Raw genomic sequence first — 21,004 nt, 5'->3', positions numbered from 1 at the left:
CCTGGGCTGGCCCAATTCATGTGTTGAAATCCTAATGCCCAATATGATGGTATCAGTAGGCAGGGCTTTTGGGAAGTGCTTAAGGTGAAGCCTTCAAGAATGTGATTAGTGTCCTTATAAAAAGATCCAGAGAGATCTCTAGCTCCTTCCACCATGTAAGGACACAGTGAGAAGGTACCAAATATGAACTAGTAAGTTGGCCCACATCAGAAGGTGAACATACTGGCATCCTGATCTTGGGGCTTTCCATTTTAACTCATTTTAACTGTGAGCAATAAATTTCTGTTTTTTACAAGCTACCTGACCTGTGGTATTTTGTTATAGAAGTCCAAACGGATTAAGACACTTAGGAAATGAATACAGGCTCCTTCCAGTGATGATAAACCATGCTACTGGTGAGAGACAATAACACGGTCTATGTTAAAATGGTACAAGTTTAATCCCTAGACTCCAAGACAACAGAGGTGAAGGGTCTGATTCTGTAGAAACTGGTTGTTTCCTACTGTAGCCTAGAAGATTCGTTTAGATACAACAAAGCTAGTTTTGTAATTTATAATGCATACACACCACACACACACACACTCATGTACCCACATATTCATTCCTTTCTTCAGTTTTCTGGCATTTCCAAGTTTGTGGTAAAGTTTCAGTATGAATTTTTCCTCTTGTCTGCAATGGATCAGACATCACACCTGAGCAAGCTTAAGGAGCCCATTCAAATTTTAGGAGAACCAGACACTCATCCTAAGGAGACAGAAAGAATTGCTGATACTCTCACAGGGAGTGTCTCTGTGTTAAAAAAAGTTTGGAAGGTGGAAATGGAGCTCCTGGAATGGAATTCAAAAGACTTATTTAGGAAGGTCCGTGTTAGCAGGTTTTGCCTGATGGGGATTCAACAGTGGATGACAAGAGCAGGACTGGAGACAACTGCTTCTTCTGGAGGAGGGGCAGCCTTACGCAGACTGCTATGGAATTCTTTTATGTTGAACTTTTTTTAGGATCCAGCTTTATAAATAAACCTAAACAAAATAGAAGGAGATGATTATAAGTCAACTGACTTTAACCTGATGAAACTTCTACAAGTAGAAATACGTAAATACACGCAAAGAAAAGCACTTTGATTCATATTGGTAATCTCAGGATATTTGCATACTCTCATTTTTCAGCTAAATTAAGAATCAACTTTTGACTATCACAATACTGTATTAGCAACTCCTGGGTAACCAAGTCGTCTACCTCTTGGTCATTTCATGGTTCTTTACCACTTCCATTAGAGATAGTCAAGAAGGTGAAAGGAAGTAAAATTACAACTGAGCCATCTGGTACCTTTATAATACTGAAAGGTTTAGTGAGACAGGAAGCACAAACCACAGCCTGGGATGGGGTTTAAATTAACTGTGGATTCAAATTATTCATGATCTTCCTCCTCCTTCTTTTATCCATCATTCCTGCAAAAGCTGATACTTAGGGAAAAATGAATTTCTTAAACAAGACACAAAAGCATTAACTGTAAAGGAAAAAAAATAATAAATGTGAATACATTTACACCAAAAACTTCTGTTCATAAAAAGATAACATAGCAAATAAAAGGCAACTTACATATTCTAGGAGATATGTGCAGCTTATATAGTCAACAAAAAGATTAGTTTAATAAAAATATAGATAAAGAATTTCTATACCAATTAAAAAAGTGAGAAAAAACAATAGAGGCTGAACAAATAGGAATTTTGCAGAATGGGAGACAAATATGATTAATAAATATATCAGGAAAATGCAACTTAAGATCACACTGATATACCATTTTACAACCATTTGATTGGCAAAAATCAAGAAGTTTGATTTTATCAATTGCTGGAAAAAATAGCGATCAAGAGAATCTTATCTATTGCTGGTGGGAATGTAATTTGCTACAGCTTGAGAAAATAATCTGGCATTCCTCTGTAAGGCTGAACACTCTTACACCCCACAACCCAGAAATTTCACTCCTAAGTATAGGCCAAGCTCTTGCCCATATATACTAGCAGAAGACATGAATAAGAATGTTCATAGTAGCCCCATTCATAATAGTCAGACTTCCACCATTAAAGGGGGAGATAAATTCATTGTGGTATAGTCACACAATGGAATATTATACTGTAGTAAAGAACAACCTACAGAACCAACATGTGTGAACTTCAGTTATATGAAGCTTAGTGGGAAAAAAAAAAATCAAATCCCAGAAAAGCACATACAGTACAATCTCTTTTCTACAAAGTTCAAAAACAAACACCTAAACAATATATTACTTAGACACACATATATTCTTAATAAAACTTAACAAAATAAGGTATAAAGGAATGAAAACCACAAAATTCAAGATCATAGTTACTTCTGAAGGAAAAATAGAAGGATGAGATGGGGAAAAGTAATTAGGTAGGGATATAATATTATTTAGAGTCTGGTTCTTGTTTGAAAATTTCAAGATGTTTGTTATTAAATTAGAAAAAATAAACACATTAGTGAATGAGTAAGTAAAAGATTGCCTTTCATGTAAATACGAATAATGACTGTATATATCCTACATCAAGGATTCTGACTAACCCAAACATGTGAATCTGAGCTCCACTAAAATAAAAAGAAAAAAAAACAGATAAAAAGTATTGGGTATCTAAATTAACTTTTCTAAGTCTGAAGCTACTGAAGATGAGGCTTCCAGGACCCATCACTTGCAAAGACCCTGTGAGAGCTGACAATATACAAAGTTACTGATTACAACAGTATTTGCAAGAGCAAAAGACAGAAAATATCCATGTCCAATATCTCCAACTCCAATCCAGGACCATAGGGTTCATTCTCATTTGCACTTTTTCCATATCTGGAACTCCTCTGATGTGACAAACCTGGTTCCCAGCCTGTGCAGACGCTACCCTTTCCCTGTGAGCTTTGACACCCATGCTGCTCCCCATGTGAACTCTACCCTTTCCCTACTTGGACTCTGACATCCTGTGCTGGGCCACTGCCCTGTGCCGACATCCTTTACTCCACTCAGGTTCCTAGACAGCGACGGGCTGTTGTAACCATCCCTCCCCACGGCCCTGCCCTCACCCCTGAGCCTACCACGCCCCACCCCGACTCCCCCTCATAGCTTTAGAAATATTTAAGAAGGCAGGAAGGGGTGAAATGGAAGGAAGAAGAAAAAGGGAAGAGAATGGGAAGAACCTCTCTATTTTTTCTGCGCTAATGATAGCACAACTACAGTCACTGTCCTGTATCCTGTATTTTTCGTTCAGTATATAGTAATGACATATAGCTCCGTATCAGACCAAAAGAGTTCCCTTATTCTTATTTGTTGTTTAATTGCTCAGTTGTGTCTGACTCTTTGAGACCCCATGGACTGTAGCCTGCCAGGTTTCTCGGTCCATGGGATTTCCCAGGCAAGAATGCAGGAGTTGCTTGCCATTTCCTTCCACAATAATTCCCCCCCCCCCCCCCCCCCACACACACACACACAATACAGTATATGGAAGAACTGTGGTCTCTTTACCTAGTCCCCTATTGATAGACATCTATGTTTGGCCAGTCTTTGGCCAGGTCAAACGACCCCGCACGAGCAGCACGAATACTAGAACTCTAGAGCAACCTTAGGGGCTTCCCAGGTGGCTCAGTGGTAAAGGATCTGCCTGCCAAGCAGGAGACGTGAGTTCAATCCCTAGGTCGGGAAGATCCCCTAGAGAAGGAAACGGCAACCTATTCCAGGATCCTTGCCCGGAGAATCCCATGGACAGAGGAGCCTGGCAGGGGGTCCATGGGGTCGCAATTGAGTCAGATAAGACTTAGCAACTAAAGAACAACAGAGCAACCTTACACACGTTGTAATATTGAACACATGTTAGTACACCTTTGGAATAAAACCCTGAAGATGGGTCACGAGGCTCATGACTATAATTTTGAGAGATACTGGCAAACAATGAATAAGAATAGCTTGTTCTCAGAATTAAGAATTTCTAGGCATGCATGGGTTAAAAAACCAAACCAAACCAAACCAACCCCACCCCTCCCCAAACAAAAACACCCCAAACAGCTGAAACCAAACTTAAAACAGCAAGTGGCAGCTTCTTACCTGTTGCCTCTGAGTATAGAGTCTTCTCATCAACACTTCGAACATTACAGGAAACAAACAGTTTCCTCCCCTCAACTTTATCAAGTTGGCTATTTATCACAACAACAGAACAAAGAGGGACAGGTCTGCAGAACAAAAAAGGAAAAAAAAATCCGTTTTTATCAGATTTATGTAACACTGAGAGATGATCAAGTGCATGACAGGGGTGGAAATTTATGACATTTGGGTATCAATGGGTACTGACTGTCTTAGATAAACTGCTCCTAAAGTGGGGCTGACATCACCAGCCACTCACACTCCCTTGCTCCCAAGCACAACTGCGCTCAGGTGGCTCTTGGGCATCCAGTCCCAGCCTGCTGTTGTGGGTTACGTTCAAAGAGATCACCAGGGATTCCAGCTCTGTGATGGCAGGGACTGTCCCATCTGAAGGGAGCTGAAATCCTTTAAAGAAATGAAAATAGGACCATGGAATGGTCCTAGTCAGCGTCTCTCATTTTCTCTGTCATAATCAAAATTTCTCACCCAATCTGCTTTAGAGTAACTGTCACTAGAAAGACACTGAATAACAAATTGCTGGTATTGGCTTAATGTGCTAAGTCAGAGCTGTCCAACAGAACTGTAAGTGATGACAGAAACGATGGGCCATAGCTGAGCTGTCCAACATGGTTGCCAGAGATGGCTACTAAGCATTCAAAATATGGCTATTGTGAATGAGAAAATAAATCTTTAAACTAGTTTAGTTTCAATTCAGTTCAGTCGCTCAGTAGTGTCTGACTCTTTGTGACCCCATGAACTGCAGCATGCCAGACCTCACTGTCCATCACCAACTCCCGGAGTTCACCCAAACCCATGTCCATTGAGTCGGTGATGCCATCCAACCATCTCATCCTCTGTCATCCTCTTCTCTTCCTGCCCTCAATCTTTCCCAGCATCAAGATCTTTTCAAATGAGTCAGCTCTTCGCATCAGGTAGCCAAAGTATTGGAGTTTCAGCTTCAGCATCAGTCCTTCCAATGAATATTCAGGACCGACTTCCTTTAGGACGGACTGGTTGGATCTCTTTGCAGTCCAAGGGACTCTCAAGAGTCTTCTCCAACACCATAGTTCAAAAGCATCAATTCTTTGGCACTCAGCTTTCTTTGTAGTCCAACTCTCACATCCATACATGCCCACTGGAAAAACCATAGCCTTGACTAGATGGACCTTTATTGGCAAAGTACTGTCACTGCTTTTCAATATGCTGTATAGGTTGGTCATAACTTTCCTTCCAAGGAGTAAGCGTCTTTTAGTTTCAATTAATTTATATTTAAATTTATATAGCTATATGTGTCTACTGGCTATATGTGTCTATAGTCAATTCTGGGAATCTTAGAGAAAGTGCTGTAGTGAAAAAGTTATCTCTTTAAAGGTAAAATTTTAGTTGATAGAAACACAAAGTAGAGCAGGGAGATGTGTTTTACGTTCCTGTAGTACCATCATGTGGATGAAGGAACTACTCCATGTGGAAAGGAAATGAACATTCTGATTACCCTTCTGTCCAGTTTTTGCTCCCATTAGCTTTTCCTGAACTTCTTGATGAAAAAACTGAGCTTTGCCAACCCAGTATTTACTAAGACCCAGGGGACATTAGGTGTTCTTGCCTGCTCAGCATCTTCCTTTCCTACTAACATCACTCCTTTCATTTATCCATCTGTTCTACCTCTCACCACTCATCCACACACCAACACTCCCTTTTCTTTGGGGAATCAGCCCCATTTTTAACCCACGTATGTTGACTAGGGTTGACAGCTGACTTTTATCCCCCACACCCCCTGACCACCCCCCCCCCCCCCACCAACAGTGACTGGTTGTGCATATGAGCATGAGCTGAGACTATCAACCCTGGAACTTGTGCTGGAGCCCTTGGGGCTGGGTTCTTTTTCTGCTTGAGTTGCTAGGCTTGCAAGATACAAGCCTGCCTGTTAGCTGTGGCACTAAATTGGGAAAGGCTACCCAAGGATGGAGAAGGTTTAAAGGAAAGTGTGGCTGAGACACAGGCACAGATTCCTAATGGCATCATTGAATGCCTGCATCCAGACATATCTGTCTTCTCCACCATGCAAGCCAATACGTTCCTTTTTTCCTTGCACTATTGTGAATTAAGAGGTCTGTCCCTTAGAATGAAAAGTTCCTTGGTTAATAAGAGAGAGTAAGAGAAAGGAGAAATACAAAATAATATAACTGTTTATAGAATATAATTTTCTTAGTGCAACTAATATTTAGGCACAGATAAGCTTGATTGGCATAAAAAACAGGCTTCATATAATTTTATTATTCAGTTTTATTAGACAACTTACTTAGATGTGTTAGAAGCAAAAAGAAAGATAATAGAGATACAAGCAAATTTTAAAAGTAAAAGGGAAAACACACGTATACAACAGAGAGGCTTAAAAAGTTAAATGGTGAATCTGACAAACAGATCAAGAAAACAGAGAGAGCATAAATAAATAAAGCAGAAAAACATCTACTGCTTTATTGACAAGCCAAAGCCTTTGACTGTGTGGATCACAATAAACTGTGGAAAATTCTTAAAGAGATGGGAATGCCAGACCACCTGATGCCTCCTGAGAAATCTGTATGCAGGTCAGGAAGCAACAGTTAGAACGGAACATGGAACAACAGACTGGTTCCAAATTGGGAAAGAAGTACATCAAGGCTGTATATTATCTCCCTGCTTATTTAACTTATACGCAGAATACATCATCAGAAACACTGGGCTGGATGAAGCACAAGCTGAAATCAAGATAGCTGAGAGAAATATCAAAAACCTCAGATATGCAGATGACACCACCCTTATGGCAGAAAGCAAAGAAGAAGTAAAGTGCCTCTTGATGAAAGTGAGAGAGGAGAGTGAAAAAGTTGGCTTAAAGCTCAACATTCAGAAAACGAAGATCATGGCATCTGGTCCCATCACTTCATGGGAAATAGATGGGGGAGACAATGGAAACAGTGAAAGACTTTATTTTGGGCTCCAAAATCACTGCAGATGGTGACTGCAGCCATGAAATTAAAAGACACTTGCTCCTTGGAACAAAAGATATGACCAACCTAGATAGCATTATTAAAAAGCAGAGACATTACTTTGCCAACAAAGGTCCATCTAGTCAAAGCTACGGTTTTTCCACTGGTCGTATATGGATGTGACTATAAAGAAAGCTGAGTGCTGATGCTTTTGAACTATGGTGTTGGAGAAGACTCTTGCGAGTCCCTTGGACTGCAAGGAGATCCAACCAGTCCATCCTAAAGGAAATCAGTCCTGAATATTCATTGGAAGGACTGATGCTGAAGCTGAAGGTCCAATACTTTGGCCACCTGATGGGAAGAGCCAATTCATGGGAAAAGATCCTGATGCTGGGAAAGATTGAAGGCAGGAGGAGAAGGGGACGACAGAGGATGAGATGGTTGGACGGCATCACCAACTTGATGGACATGAGTTTGAGTAAGCTCCGGGAGTTGGGGATGGACAGGGAGGCCTGGCGTGCTGCAGTACATGGGGTCGCAAAGAGTCAGACACGACTGACTGACTGAACTCAACTGGCTGAACTGGGACCAAAAAAGACATAACTAAGTACTTAACTGAGGTAAGAAAAATTGAGAACCCTACTAATAATTTCATGTTAATAAATTTAAAAACTCAGATGAAATGGAAAAAGTTGCAAAAAAAAAGTTATTGAAGTTGACCAAAAAAAAAAAAAAAAAAAAAAAAAGGGTTAGAAAGCCTGAATAATTGAACAAAGAAGTCATTGAGGCCAGAGGATAGAGAAGCCACACCCAGGAAGGATCCAGGTCTTTGAATCATTTCAGGGGTGGGTCCTTTACTAACTTTCACACATAAGACAATGCAAACAAAAAGTCTATTGATTTAATCAGGCAAAACGTTAAAGGTTATAAATGTACCTAGTGCTATCCCAACTAATTTACTACATTAAAAAAAAAAGTCTGTATTTTTGACTTCTAGTTTAATGTACAGAGAACTTGGCCTATAATATCTTGATTCTTTATAATATATTGAGATTTACTCTATGGACTAATCCTGATTGTTTTTTGTAAATTTTCCAAGAATGCCTAAGCAGAAAGTATATTTTTCTCTAATTACTGAATATAGGGTTCAACATATGTCCAATAAATCATACTTGTTATTTTGAGGTGTTCAAATTTTTTTCTTTTTTTTGTCTGCTTGATTAATTATTGAGAACAGCTTGCTGGAATCTCCCACTATGAAAATAGATTAATTTATTTCTAAGAATCTACTAACTTTAAAGTTATTTTATTATATACATACTGGATTAGAATTGTTACTATCCACTACTGAATTGAATCTCATTATTATGAAGTAGTCTCCTCTATCCCCAATATTAATTTTTGATAATTTTTTTTTTTCCATGGCTACTCCACTTTCTTTTGCCTAGCATATTTTCCCTTCCATTTTCTGTGTCATGTTTTAGATATGTCTCATATAAACAGTTTATAGCTTTTTGTATTATAAAAGTCAATTTTATAATTTCTTTCTTTGAACTGATGGTTTGGTCCATTTATAGTTAGTGTACTTAGTGTTTCATTAAGAGCTATTTCTACCATCTTATTTTGGTGTTCTATTTGACTCTAATGATGCTTCCTCTCCCTTGCTCGGATTTCAAAAAATTAAAAATTTCTATTTATTTATATAGTTATTTGGTTTTGACTCTTCTACTGGTTAGGTTTTAACTATATACACTCATTTTTTCATTATTATTTTAATCACTTTTGCCACTGAAAAATACAAAGATTAATTATGTTTACCTATGTTTACCCCATCCCCAAACTACATACTATTTTTTTAAATGTTTTTTAAATTTTATTTATTTATTGGACAAAGCATGTGGGATCTTAGTTCCCCTCCACTGGGAGCTCAAGTCTCAACCACTGGACCATCAAGGAAGTCCCCATACTATTTTTGTTCAGTCTTTTAGCTGTCCTTTTTTGAAATCCCCAAAATATAGCCATTATTACTACTTATATATAGATTTTGTGGAGATGTATATTATCAACATATTTGTCGATATATTTGCTCATTATTCTTTCTTTCATCCTCCTGTCTGGTGGTATTACTTTTCTTCTTTCTGAAGTATATTCCTTAGACGTTCCCTAGGTATTGTCCTGTTTGTAAACGTTTCCCATTTTTGTTTAAGTAAAAATGGCTTTATTTTGTCCTCATTTTTGAAGTTTAGTTTTGCCAAGAGCATGATTCTAAGTTACATGTTTCTTTTAGCACTCTGAAGATATTTTATACCTTCTCACAGGCACTGTTGCTGAAAAGAAGTACACTGTTTCTAAGAGGCAAGACTACTGTTATGAGAATCCTCTCTTTTATCTCTGACTGCTTTTAGATCACTTTGCCTTTAGCATTCTGTAATTTCTGAAGATACAGATTTATTTTCATTTATATTTCTTGATATAAGTTGTACTTTCTGTATCTATGGCTCATGATTTTCTTTAGTTCTAGAATATACTCACTCATTATCTCTTCAAATATTAGATCTTTTCCATCACTCTGCTGTCTTCTGGAACTGCAACCACAGCTGCTGCTGCTAAGTTACTTCAGTCGTGTCTGACTCTGTGCGACCCCATAGACAGCAGCCCGCCAGGCTCCCCCATCCCTGGGATTCTCCAGGCAAGAACACTGGAGTGGGTTGCCGTTTTCTTCTCCAATGCATGAAAGTGAAAAGTGAAAGTGAAGTCGCTCAGTCATGTCCGACCCTCAGTGACCCCATGGGCTGCAGCCTACCAGGCTCCTCCGTCTATGGGATTTTCCCGGCAAGAGTACTGGAGTGGGGCACCACAGCACATTAAGACTTTTCACTTGTCCTCTTAGCTTAACCTCTCTTGTTTTTCACTTCTTTTTCTATTTGCTCTGAATTCAGTTTGATTTTTTCAGTTCTTTATTTTTGTTCACTTTCAGCTGTGTTTAGATAGCCCTTTAATCTATCTGCTGAGATGCTTCTGTTTTTAAACAATGATGTTTTCATTTCTATAGGTTTTAGGTTCTGTGGCAAACCTGTTAATTTTTATAGCTTTGTGTTGCTTTCTCTTTGTGATTTCATCTTTTATTTCTTTAAACATCTCATACATAATTATTTTATACTATATATCTAATTATCATGCTATCTTAAGCCCCTGAGGGTCCAAGTTCATTGTTTATTGTTTCTGCTGATTCTCACTTATGGGGGTTTATTTCCCTACATTTTGGCACAGGATCTAGCTGTTCTCAACGAGGAATGTCCTTCAGAATTTCTGGTCTGCTCTGTTGCGTGAATAAGTCTAATCTAGAACTTCCCAACCAATATACCATGAATGGATTATAGAAATGTTGAGACCTTAATCCTTTTGGCTGCCTAGTCAGCCCTACTCATTAGCTTCTTTGTCTAGTTATCTTAATGTACTAAGCACAAGGAAATAAACCAAGTGTGACATTTGGACCAGGAGGTTGAAAAGTATTTGGGATGATTAAGAAGCAGGTTTGCAAGTTTCCCTGGTGTCTCAGTGGTAAAGAATCCACCTGCCAATATAGGAGACATGGGTTCAATTCTGGATATCAGGAAGATCCCACATGCCGTGGAGCAACTCAGCCTGTGTGCCACAACTATTGAGCCAGTGCTTTAGGGCCTGGAAACCACAACTACTGAGCCCGTGTGCCCTAGAACCTGTGCTCAGCAACAAGAGAAGCCACTGCGATGAGAAGCCTGCACACTACAGCTAGAGCGCGGCCCCAGCTCACCACAGCTAGAGGAAAGCCCACACATCAGTGAAGACGAGAACCAGTATAAAAAGAAGGAAGTAGCTTTGCTTGTTAGAAGCAGAAGGGTAGATTAAGACACCCGAAACTGACACTATAAATTAGGGCCATCAATTGATTACGCATGTTTTTTTTTTTATTGTTACTATTATTATTATGAATCTAACAACTTCATACAAAATACAGGATCTGATAAATATTAACTTCTAGACTACTTATATAATCTAATGCTTTATTCTGATCTTTAATCATCAGGAGAGAATGGAGGTTGTACAATGTAGTGTCAAGTACCAGACTTAGAAGACTTGAGTTCTAACCCTGGCTGGATTCTCTCTATCCATGTGATTTCAGGTAAAACTTATTTTCAGTACATTTTCCAATTGTGAATAACAAATAAATAACAAATTAACTGATTTATGTGAATAGTTTGTTGGATGAGACAAGGACTAGGTATAAGACCTGGCAGGTTGCGTATGCTCAACACACAAACACTTGTTGTGCTAAACTGTAATCCAAATAAATACTCTGCTGAACTTGTTTCCAGATGAAACCCCCCTTTTTTGACAGGTGAGGTTGTACTCTATTCTTCACCTTTATGTAAACATAGAAAAATATTTTAAAAACTGTGAAGCAAGGAAAAACACTAAAAATTTAATTTAAAATATATTATATCTCATGTTAGGAAAGCCATTTCTAGGATCTAATTTTTAGTCATAAATGATATAAAATATTGACTACATGTAAGGATGACAATTTCTCCCAAATTAATCTTTAAAGTCAGCATAATTGCTATCAAAATCACATTTTGCTTTTGGGTAGAATCCGACAAATTTATTCTAATTTTAATTTGGTTCACTCAAGTGAGACAGAGAATTGGTTGATGAGACACAGGGTTAAACAAGAGAATGAGGTACAGTGACAATCTGGGTGAGGGGTTAAAAATCTAAGGTACAACTAGGAATAAGAAGAAACTATCTCAACATCATAAAGGCCACATATGAAAAGCCTATCGCTAATACCATACACAATAGTTTAAAGACTGATACTTTTCCTCTAAGATTTGGAAGAAGACAAAGATGTCTACTTTTGCCATTTCTATTTAACAAAGTACTAGAAGTCTAGCCTCAGTAGTTAGGCAAGAAAAAGAAAGGAAAGGCAGACAAATCAGAAAGGAAGAAGTACATAATCTTTGTTCACAGGTGAAATGGTCTTATCTATAGAAACGCCCAAAGATTCCAAAGAAAAACGGTTAGAACTAATGAACAAATTCAGCAAAGTTGCAGGATATAAAATCAACATAAAAAATCAATTGCATTTTTATACATGAACCATGAACAATCTAAAAAGGAAACTGAGAAAACACTTTCATTAAAAACAACATCAATAAGAATAAAATACTTAGAAATAACCTTAATCAAGGAGACAGAAGACTAAGAAATTAAAGACACAAATAAATGGAAAGACATCTTCTGTTCATTAGTTAGAAGACTCTCTCTCTCTCTATATATATATATTTATTTATTTATTAAATTGGAGGCTAATTACTTTACAATATTGTGGTGGTTTTTGACATACATTCAATGAATCAGCCATGGGTATACATGTGTTCCCCATCCTGACCTTCCCTCCCACCTTCCTCCCCATCCCATCCCTCAGGGTCATCCCAGTGCACCAGCCCTGAGCACCCTGTCTCATGCATGGAACTTGGACTGGTGATCTTTTTCACATATGATAATACACATGTTTCAATGCTATTCTCTCAAATCATCCCACCCTCACCTCCTCCCACAGCGTCCAAAAGTCTGTTCTTTACATCTGTGTCTCTTTTGCTGTCTCGCATATAGGGTCATCGTTACCATCTTTCTAAATTCCATATATATGTGTTAGTATACTGTATTGGTGTTTTTCTTTCTGGCTTACTTCGCTCTGTATAATAGGCTTCAGTCTCATTTACCTCATTAGAACTGATTCAAATGCACTCTTTTTAATAGCTGAATAATATTCCATTGTGTATGTGTATCACAGCTTTCTTATCCATTTTTCTGCCAATGGACAACTAGGTTGCTTCCATGTCCTGGCTATTATAAACAGTGCTGCGATGAACATTGGGGTACACGTGTTTCTTTCAATTCTGGTTTCCTCAGTGTGTATGCCCAGCAGTGGGATTGCTGGGTTGTATGGCAGTTCTATTTCCAGTTTTTTAAGGAATCTCCACACTGTTCTCCACAGTGGCTACACTAGTTTGCATTCCCACCAACAGTGTAAGAGGGTTCCTTTTTCCCCACACCCTCTCCAGCATTTATTGTTTCTAGACTTTTGGATAGCAGCCATTCTGACCGGCGTGAGATGGTACCTCATTGTGGTTTTGATTTGCATTTCTCTGATAATGAAGACTCAATATTTTTAAGATGTCATTACTACCCCAAGCAATCTTCAGATTCAGGGCAATCCCCATTAAAATGTCAATGACATTTTTCTCCATTGTGTTTTTAAGGTTTTTGAACATCTTTACTATCATTATTCTGAATTCTTTTTCTGGTATTTTGACTATTTCTTCTTCATTTATTTGGACTTTGTGTTTCTACTTTTTCCTTCATTTGTATAGTATTTCTGTGCCTTTTCACTATTTTTTTTGTGTGTGTGTGTTTGAGGTCTCCTTTACCCAGGCTTCAACGCTGAATTCTTCCTTCCTTTTGGTTTCTGCCTTCCTAAGTTTGGTCCAGTGCTTTGTGTAAGCTTTGTACAGGGTGAGATTTGTGCTGAGTTTTTTGTTTGTTTGTTTTTCCTCTGCTGGGCAAGGTTGAGTGAGGTGGTGATCCTGTCTACTGATCATTGGGCTTATATTTTTGTTTTGTTTGTTGTTTAGATGAGGCACCCTGCACAGGGTGCTACTGGTGGTTGGGTGATGCTGGGTCTTGTATTCAAGTGGTTTCCTTTGTGTGAGCTTTCACTATTTGATACTCCCTAGCTCTGGGAGTCTAGGGTCTTGGAGTCAGTGCTCCCACTCCAAAGGCACAGGGTTTGATCTCTGGTCAGGAATGAAGATTCCACAAGTGGCTTGCTATGGCACTAAGTAAGATTAAAACAAATACCCCAAAATGAGAAAGCAAAGATGCTGCTAAGTCGTTTCAGTTGTGTCCGACTCTGTGTGACCCCATAGACGGCAGCCCACCAGGCTCCCCCGTCCCTGGGATTCTCCAGGCAAGAACACTGGAGTAGGTTGCCATTTCCTTCTCCAATGCATGAAAGTGAAAAGTGAAAGTGCAGTCACTCAGTCGTGTCCAACTCTTTGCGACCCCACGGACTGCAGCTTACCAGGCTCCTCCATCCATGGAATTTTCCAGACAAGAGTACTGGAGTGGGGTGCCATCGCCTTCTCCGAAGCAAAGATGAACCCCAGACAAATGGCAGTTACAAAATCAGGCAAGTGATAATTAAAATAATGGAGTATACATATATACACAAAAGCAAAGTCAAAACAGTCCATAAAAATACAGTACAGTTATCTGACCTGGAGAACAAATGAAATAAAAAAATGTATTTACCTGTTAAGAACAAAACTAACTAAAGCACAAACTGGAAGATAAAACTAAAGCAAGGTGCCAAGTGGGGAATAAAGAAATGAAAACAAAACTAATAAATATGTTGAGAGGAAAGGAAAGAAAGGAAAAAATAAGAAAGAATAGACATGCAAAGTTAAACAGAGGTAGATGAAGAAGATTTATATACATTAAAGATTAACTGCAAGGGGAAAAGAATAGTAGGAAAGGCAAACAAAGGAATAAACATAGAAAAAATATAATAGGTTTAAAAAAATTAGAGTTATAAAAGAGAGAGAGAGAAAAAAAAAAGGAAAACTTCACAGAACTGCAAAAGCCCAACATAGAGACAGAGGTTTATAACAACAATAAAAAGTGTGACTGAATATACACATATACATATACGCCCATCAGTTCAGTTCAGTCACTCAGTCGTGTCCGACTCCTTGCGACCCCATGAATCGCAGCACGCCAGGCCTCCCTGTCCATCACCAACTCCCGGTGTTCACTCAAACTCATGTCCATCGAGTCGGTGATGCCATCCAGCCATCTCATCCTCTGTCGTCCCCTTCTCCTCCGGCCCCCAATCCCTCCCAGCATCAGTCTTTTGCAATGAGTCAACTCTTCGCAGGAGGTGGCCAAAGTATTGGAGTTTCAGCTTCAGCATCAATCCTTCCAAAGAACATCCAGGACTCATCTCCTTTAGGATGGACTGGTTGGACCTCCTTGCAGTCCAAGGGACTCTCAAGAGTCTTCTCCAACACCACAGTTGAAAAGCATCAATTCTTCGGTGCTCAGCTTTCTTTATAGTCCAGCTCTCACATCCATACATGACCACAGGAAAAACCATAGCCTTGACTAGATGGACCTTTGTTGGCAAAGTAATGTCTCTGCTTTTCAATATGCTATCTAGGTTGGTCATAACTTTCCTTCCAAGGAGTAAGCGTCTTGTAATTTCATGGCTGCAATCACCATCTGCAGTGATTTTGGAGCCCCCCAAAATTAAGTCTGAAACTGTTTCCACTGTTTCCCCATTTATATCCCATGAAGTGATGGGACCAGATGCCATGATCTTAATTTTCTGAATGTTGAGTTTTAAGCCAACTTTTTCACTCTCCACTTTCACTTTCATCAAGAGGCTTTTTAGGTCTTCTTCACTTTCTGCCATAAGGGTAGTGTCATCTGCATATCTGAGGTTATTGATATTTCTCCTGGCAATCTTGATTCCAGCTTGTGCTTCTTCCAGCTCAGCATTTATATACCCATAAGCAAAATCAAAACAGTCCAACAGAAATAAAGTCAGTAGATTGACCCAGTGAACAAAGAAAACCAAAAATTATATCTACCAGTTAAGAACAAAACTAACTATTGCATATCTATTCTTTCTTTTCTTTCTTTCCTTTCCTCTCAACATATTTGTTAGTTTTATTTTCATTGCTTTATTTCCCATTTGGCACCTTGCTTTAGTTTTGTTTTCCAGTTTGTGTTTTAGTTTTGTTCTTAATTGGTAGATATAATTTTTGGTTTCCTTTATTCACTGGGTCAATTTGTTAGTTTTATTTTCACCAGATGGTCAATACCGAAATCAGATTGCAGCCAAAGATGGAGAAGCTCTATACAGCCAGCAAAAACTAGACTGGGAACTGACTGTGGCTCAGATTATGAACTCCTTATTGCCAAATTCAGACTTAAATTGAAGAAAGTAGGGAAGACCACTAGACCATTCAGGTATGACCTGAATCAAATCCCTTAATGATTATACAGTGGAAGTGACAGATTCAACGGATTAGATCTAATAGAGTGCCTGATGAACTATGGATGGAGGTTTGTGACATTGTACAGGAGACAGGGATCAAGACCATTCCCAAGAAAAAGAAATGCAAAAAAGCAAAATGGCTGCCTGAGGAGGCCTTACAAATAGCTGTGAAAAGAAGAGAAGGGAAAAGCAAAGGAGAAAAGGAAAGATACACCCATTTAAGTGCAGAGTTCCATAGAATAGCAAGGAGAGACAAGAAAGTCTTCCTCAGTGATCAGTGCAAAGAAATAGAGGAAAACAATAGAATGGGAAAGACTAGAGATCTCTTCAAGAAAATTAGAGATACCAAAGTAACACTTCATGCAAAGATGGGCTCAATAAAGGACAGAAATGGTATGGATCTAACAGAAGCAGAAGATATCAAAAGAGGTAGTAAGAATACAGACCCAGATAACCATGACGGTGTGATCACTCAACTAGGGCCAGACATCCTGGAATGAGATGTCAAGATGCGTTAGGAAGCATCACTACGAACAAAGCTAGTGGAGGTGATGGAATTCCAGTTGAGCTATTTCAAATCCTGAAAGATGATGTTGTGAAAGTGCTGCATTCAATATGCCAGCAAATTTGGAAAACTCAGCAGTGGACACAGGACTAGAAAAGGTCAGTTTTCATTCCAATCCCAAAGAAAGGCAATGCCAAAGAATGCTCAAACTACCACACAATTGCACTTATCTCACATGCTAGTAAAGTAATGCTCAAAATTCTCCAAGCCAGGCTTCAACAGTACGTGACCCTGAACTTCCAGATGTTCAAGCTAGATTTCAAAAAGGCAGACGAACCAGAGATCAAACTGCCAACATCCGTTGGATTATCAAAAAAGCAAGAGAGTTCCAGAAAAACATCTATTTCTGCTTTATTGACTATGCCAAAGCCTTTGACTGTGTGGATCACCACAAACTATGGAAAATTCTGAAAGAGATGAGAATACCAGGCCACCTGACCTGCCTCTTGAGAAATCTGTATGCAGGTCAGGAAGCAACAGTTAGAATTGGACATGGAACTAACTGATTGGTTCCAAATCGGGAAAGGAGTATGTCAAGGCTGTATATTGTCACCCTGCTTATTTAACTTATATGCAGAGTACATCATGAGAAACGCTGGACTGGAAGAATCACAAGCTGGAATCAAGATTGCCAGGAGAAATATCAATAACCTCAGATATGCAGATGACACCACCCTTATGGCAGAAAGTGAAGAGGAACTCAAAAGCCTCTTGATGAAAGTGAAAGAGGAGAGTGAAAAAGTTGGCTTAAAGCTCAACATTCAGAAAATGAAGATCATGGCATCCAGTCCCATCACTTCATGGGAAATAGATGGGGAAACAGTGGAAACAGTTTCAGACTTAATTTTGGGGGGCTCCAAAATGACTGCAGATGGTGACTGCAGCCATGAAATTAAGAGATGCTTACTCCTTGGAAGAAAAGTTATGACCAACCTAGACAGCATATTAAAAAGCAGAGACATTACTTTGCCAACAAAGGTCCATCTAGCCAAGGCTATGGTTTTTCCTGTGGTCATGTATGGATGTGAGAGCTGGACTATAAAGAAAGCTGAGCGCTGAAGAATTGATGCTTTTCAACTGTGGTGTTGGAGAAGAGTCTTGAGAGTCCCTTGGACTGCAAGAAGATCAAACCAGGCAATCTTAAAGGAAATCAGTCCTGAATATTCATTGGAAGGACTGATGTTGAAGCTAAAACTCCAATACTTTGGCCATGTGATGAGAAGAGCTGACTTATTTGAAAAGACCCTGATACTGGGAAGATTGAAGGCAGGAGGCAAAGAGGATGACAGAGGATGAGATGGTTGGATGGCATCACCGACTCAATGGACATGAGTTTGAGTAAACTCTGGGAGTTGGTGATGGACAGTGAGGCCTGGCGTGCTGCAGTCCATGGGGTCACAAAGAGCTGGACACGACTGAGTGACTGAACTGAACTTAACTGCAAGGGGAAAAGAACAGTAGGAAAAGGAAACAAAGGAATAAATGTAGAAAAATAGTAATAGGTTTAAAAAATAAAAAATTGAAATTAAAAAAAAAGAGGAAAGAAAAAAAAAAAAAGGAAAACTCCCCAGAACTGCAAAAGCCCAACATAGAGGCAGAGGTTTAAAACAACAATAAAAAATGTGACTGAGGAAAAAAAAAAGCTCAGAAGCTTAATTAGATTTCATAATGCCAATAAAATTGACAACTATAAAAGGGAGAAAAAGAATCCAAAAGAATCTACAGAACAAGTCAAAACATAAGAATAATAAATGTTTTGCTTGAGTCACTGGTGTCAGAGTCCTTTCCCCCTTTGGGAGTCACAGTCCACCTCACCTAGGATGCCCTCCAACACTGTGCTGGTCTCAGGACCTGCTGTAGGGGCAGCTCAGATTCTAATTTGGTCCTACTCCTGTGTGTTCTTGTCTCCAATGTCCACAGCTATCAGAACTAGTGCGTTTTCTTTTGTGGGAGCTCTCAGTGTCCTTTTATATATTTCATAGACACAGAGTCTGCCTAGTTGATTGTGTGGATTTAATGTGCAGCTTGTACATCTGGTGGGAAGGTTTTGGGTCTTCTTCTGTAGCCACACTGCCTCTGGGTTTCAACTGTGGTTTTATTTCCACCTCTACATGTGGGTCGTCCACTGGGGTTTGCTCCTGAGGCTGCCCTGGAGGACTTGGGTTTGCCCCTGTGAGGGCCAGGTGTAAAGATGGTGCAGCTGCTTGGGTCACAGGGGTTCTGGCAGCACCGGATACTCAGGGGAGTTGGCGGCTAGGGCAGCAGGAAATACAGTGCTCTAGAAGGGTATGGCAACCAGTATTGGCCAATACACTCCAGTATTCTTGGTTGGAGAACCCCCCTGACAGAGAAGCCTGGCAGGCCACAGTCCACAGGGGTGCAAAGAGTTGGACAGGACCGAAGCAACCCTGTGCGCATAGATGCAAGACTTTTTTGGTCTGTGGCAGCTCTGCCCCGGTAAGAGTTGAGCATGAAGGTGGCGTAGCTGCTTGGCTTGCGGGGACCCTGGCAGCACCAAGTGTGCAGGGACATGACCTGCCTCCACCATAGGAGTTATGGCACTCTCAGAGTTTTTTTCGAGTCTCTTGTAGCTGGCGATCAGAAGGCCTCTTTGGCCAGTCTTTCTCTGTAGCTCCATCCATTCAGGCACTTAGAGTGCTTGCTCCCTTGCCTGGGGCCCTTCTCTGTTGTTCGGCGTATCAGGCACATAGAGGGCCCCCTTGGCTGGGGTCCTACTCTGTAGTTTGGCGTATCAGTCACTTAAAGGAGCACCCAGGGTGGGGTCCTACTCTGGAGTTCAGTGTGTCAGGCGTTTGATGGGCCAGCCTCTCTATTGTTCAGCTGCCAATGCTGACGTATGGGGAGAGAGAGGCGACAGTGATGGCTCCACCTGCCACGTGTGACTCAGCAGTATCGCCTGGCTTCCATGGCTGCCCGGCTTTCCTCCCCAGGTATTCCCCACCACAGTCTCCTTCCTCACCTCCCCTTGGTCCCTCCACAGTCAACAGCAGCCCTCGCCCTGGGATTGCTCCACAACTCTAGCTCCCAGCCTCTGTGCCTTCCAGGGAACCTGCATCCCTGTCTGGGGTGCGTATGGCAGTGGCAAGGACTGTCTGATTCTCATTCCATTTAGGCTGCTACAAAGCAGCTGCCTTACTCTCAGCCTTAAACGTTTCTCCTCTGACTCAGACAAGTGCCCAAGTGTGGGGATCGGACACCTGCCTCAGTTCTGCCACCCGCCGAGGGCAGGTCCAGTCCTACTTCCCCTAGTTCCTTCATCCTACCAAGTTTTGCGTGGTTCTATATATTCTTTTCTGCTGGTCAAGTACTCCCATCTGCTCTCAGCTGGTGTGCTGCATGCACTTCTGTGTCTGAAGGTGTATTCCTGATGTATCCGTGAGAGAGATGTTCTTCGCGTCCACCTGCTTCTCTGCCATCTTGTTCTCTCCTCAATGACATTTTTCGTAGAAAAAGAAAAATCCACCTAAAGTTTACGTGAATCTCAAGGGACTCCAAAGAGCCAAAACAATCTTGAAAAAGAAGGAAAAAGTTGGAAATCTCACACTTCTTGATTTCAAAACACATTATCAGTTCAGTTCAGTCGCTCAGTAGTGTCCGACTCTTTGCGACCCCATGAATCGCAGCACGCCAGGCCTCCCTTGTCCATCACCAACTCCTGGAGTTCACTCAGACCCACGTCCATCAAGTCAGTGATGCCATCCAGCCATCTCATCCTCTGTCATCCCCTTCTCCTCCTGCCCCCAATCCCTCCCAGCATCACAGTCTTTTCCAGTGAGTCAACTCTTCGCATGAGGTGGCCAAAGTATTGGAGTTTCAGCTTTACCATCATTCCTTCCAAAGAAATCCCAGGGCTGATCTCCTTCAGAATGGACTGGCTGGACCTCCTTGCAGCCCAAGGGACTCTCAAGAGTCTTCTCCAACATCACAGTTCAAAAGCATCAATTCTTCGGTGCTCAGCCTTCTTCACAGTCCAACTCTCACATCCATACATGACTACTGGAAAAACTATAGCCTTGACTAGACGGACCTTAGTTGGCAAAGTAATGTCTCTGCTTTTGAATATACTATCTAGGTTGGTCATAACTTTTCTTCCAAGGAGTAAGCGTCTTTTGATTTCATGGCTGCAGTCACCATCTGCAGTGATTTTGGAGCCCCCCAAAATAAAAGTCTGACACTGTTTCCACTGTTTCCCCATCTATTTACCATAAAGTGAT

General features: G+C 40.3%; 1 protein-coding gene across 1 annotated transcript in view; it reads right to left on the bottom strand.

Moving 5' to 3' along the window:
* Nucleotides 1-602: 602 nt before the first annotated feature.
* Nucleotides 603-21,004, bottom strand: part of THEM4 (thioesterase superfamily member 4) — a 47,056-nt gene continuing 26,654 nt past the window's right edge. Inside the window, exons 5-6 of the mRNA XM_052637907.1 lie at nt 4,100-4,224; nt 603-1,019 (exon numbers count right to left, since the gene is read on the bottom strand). Of these exons, the coding sequence (XP_052493867.1) occupies nt 979-1,019; nt 4,100-4,224 (166 nt within the window). The 3' untranslated portion in view covers nt 603-978. The remainder of the gene's footprint in view (nt 1,020-4,099; nt 4,225-21,004) is intronic.

This window comes from Budorcas taxicolor, chromosome 3, assembly GCF_023091745.1.
Source record: "Budorcas taxicolor isolate Tak-1 chromosome 3, Takin1.1, whole genome shotgun sequence".
Taxonomy (NCBI): Eukaryota; Metazoa; Chordata; class Mammalia; order Artiodactyla; family Bovidae; genus Budorcas; species Budorcas taxicolor.
This window is presented reverse-complemented; position numbering and strand designations above follow the sequence as displayed.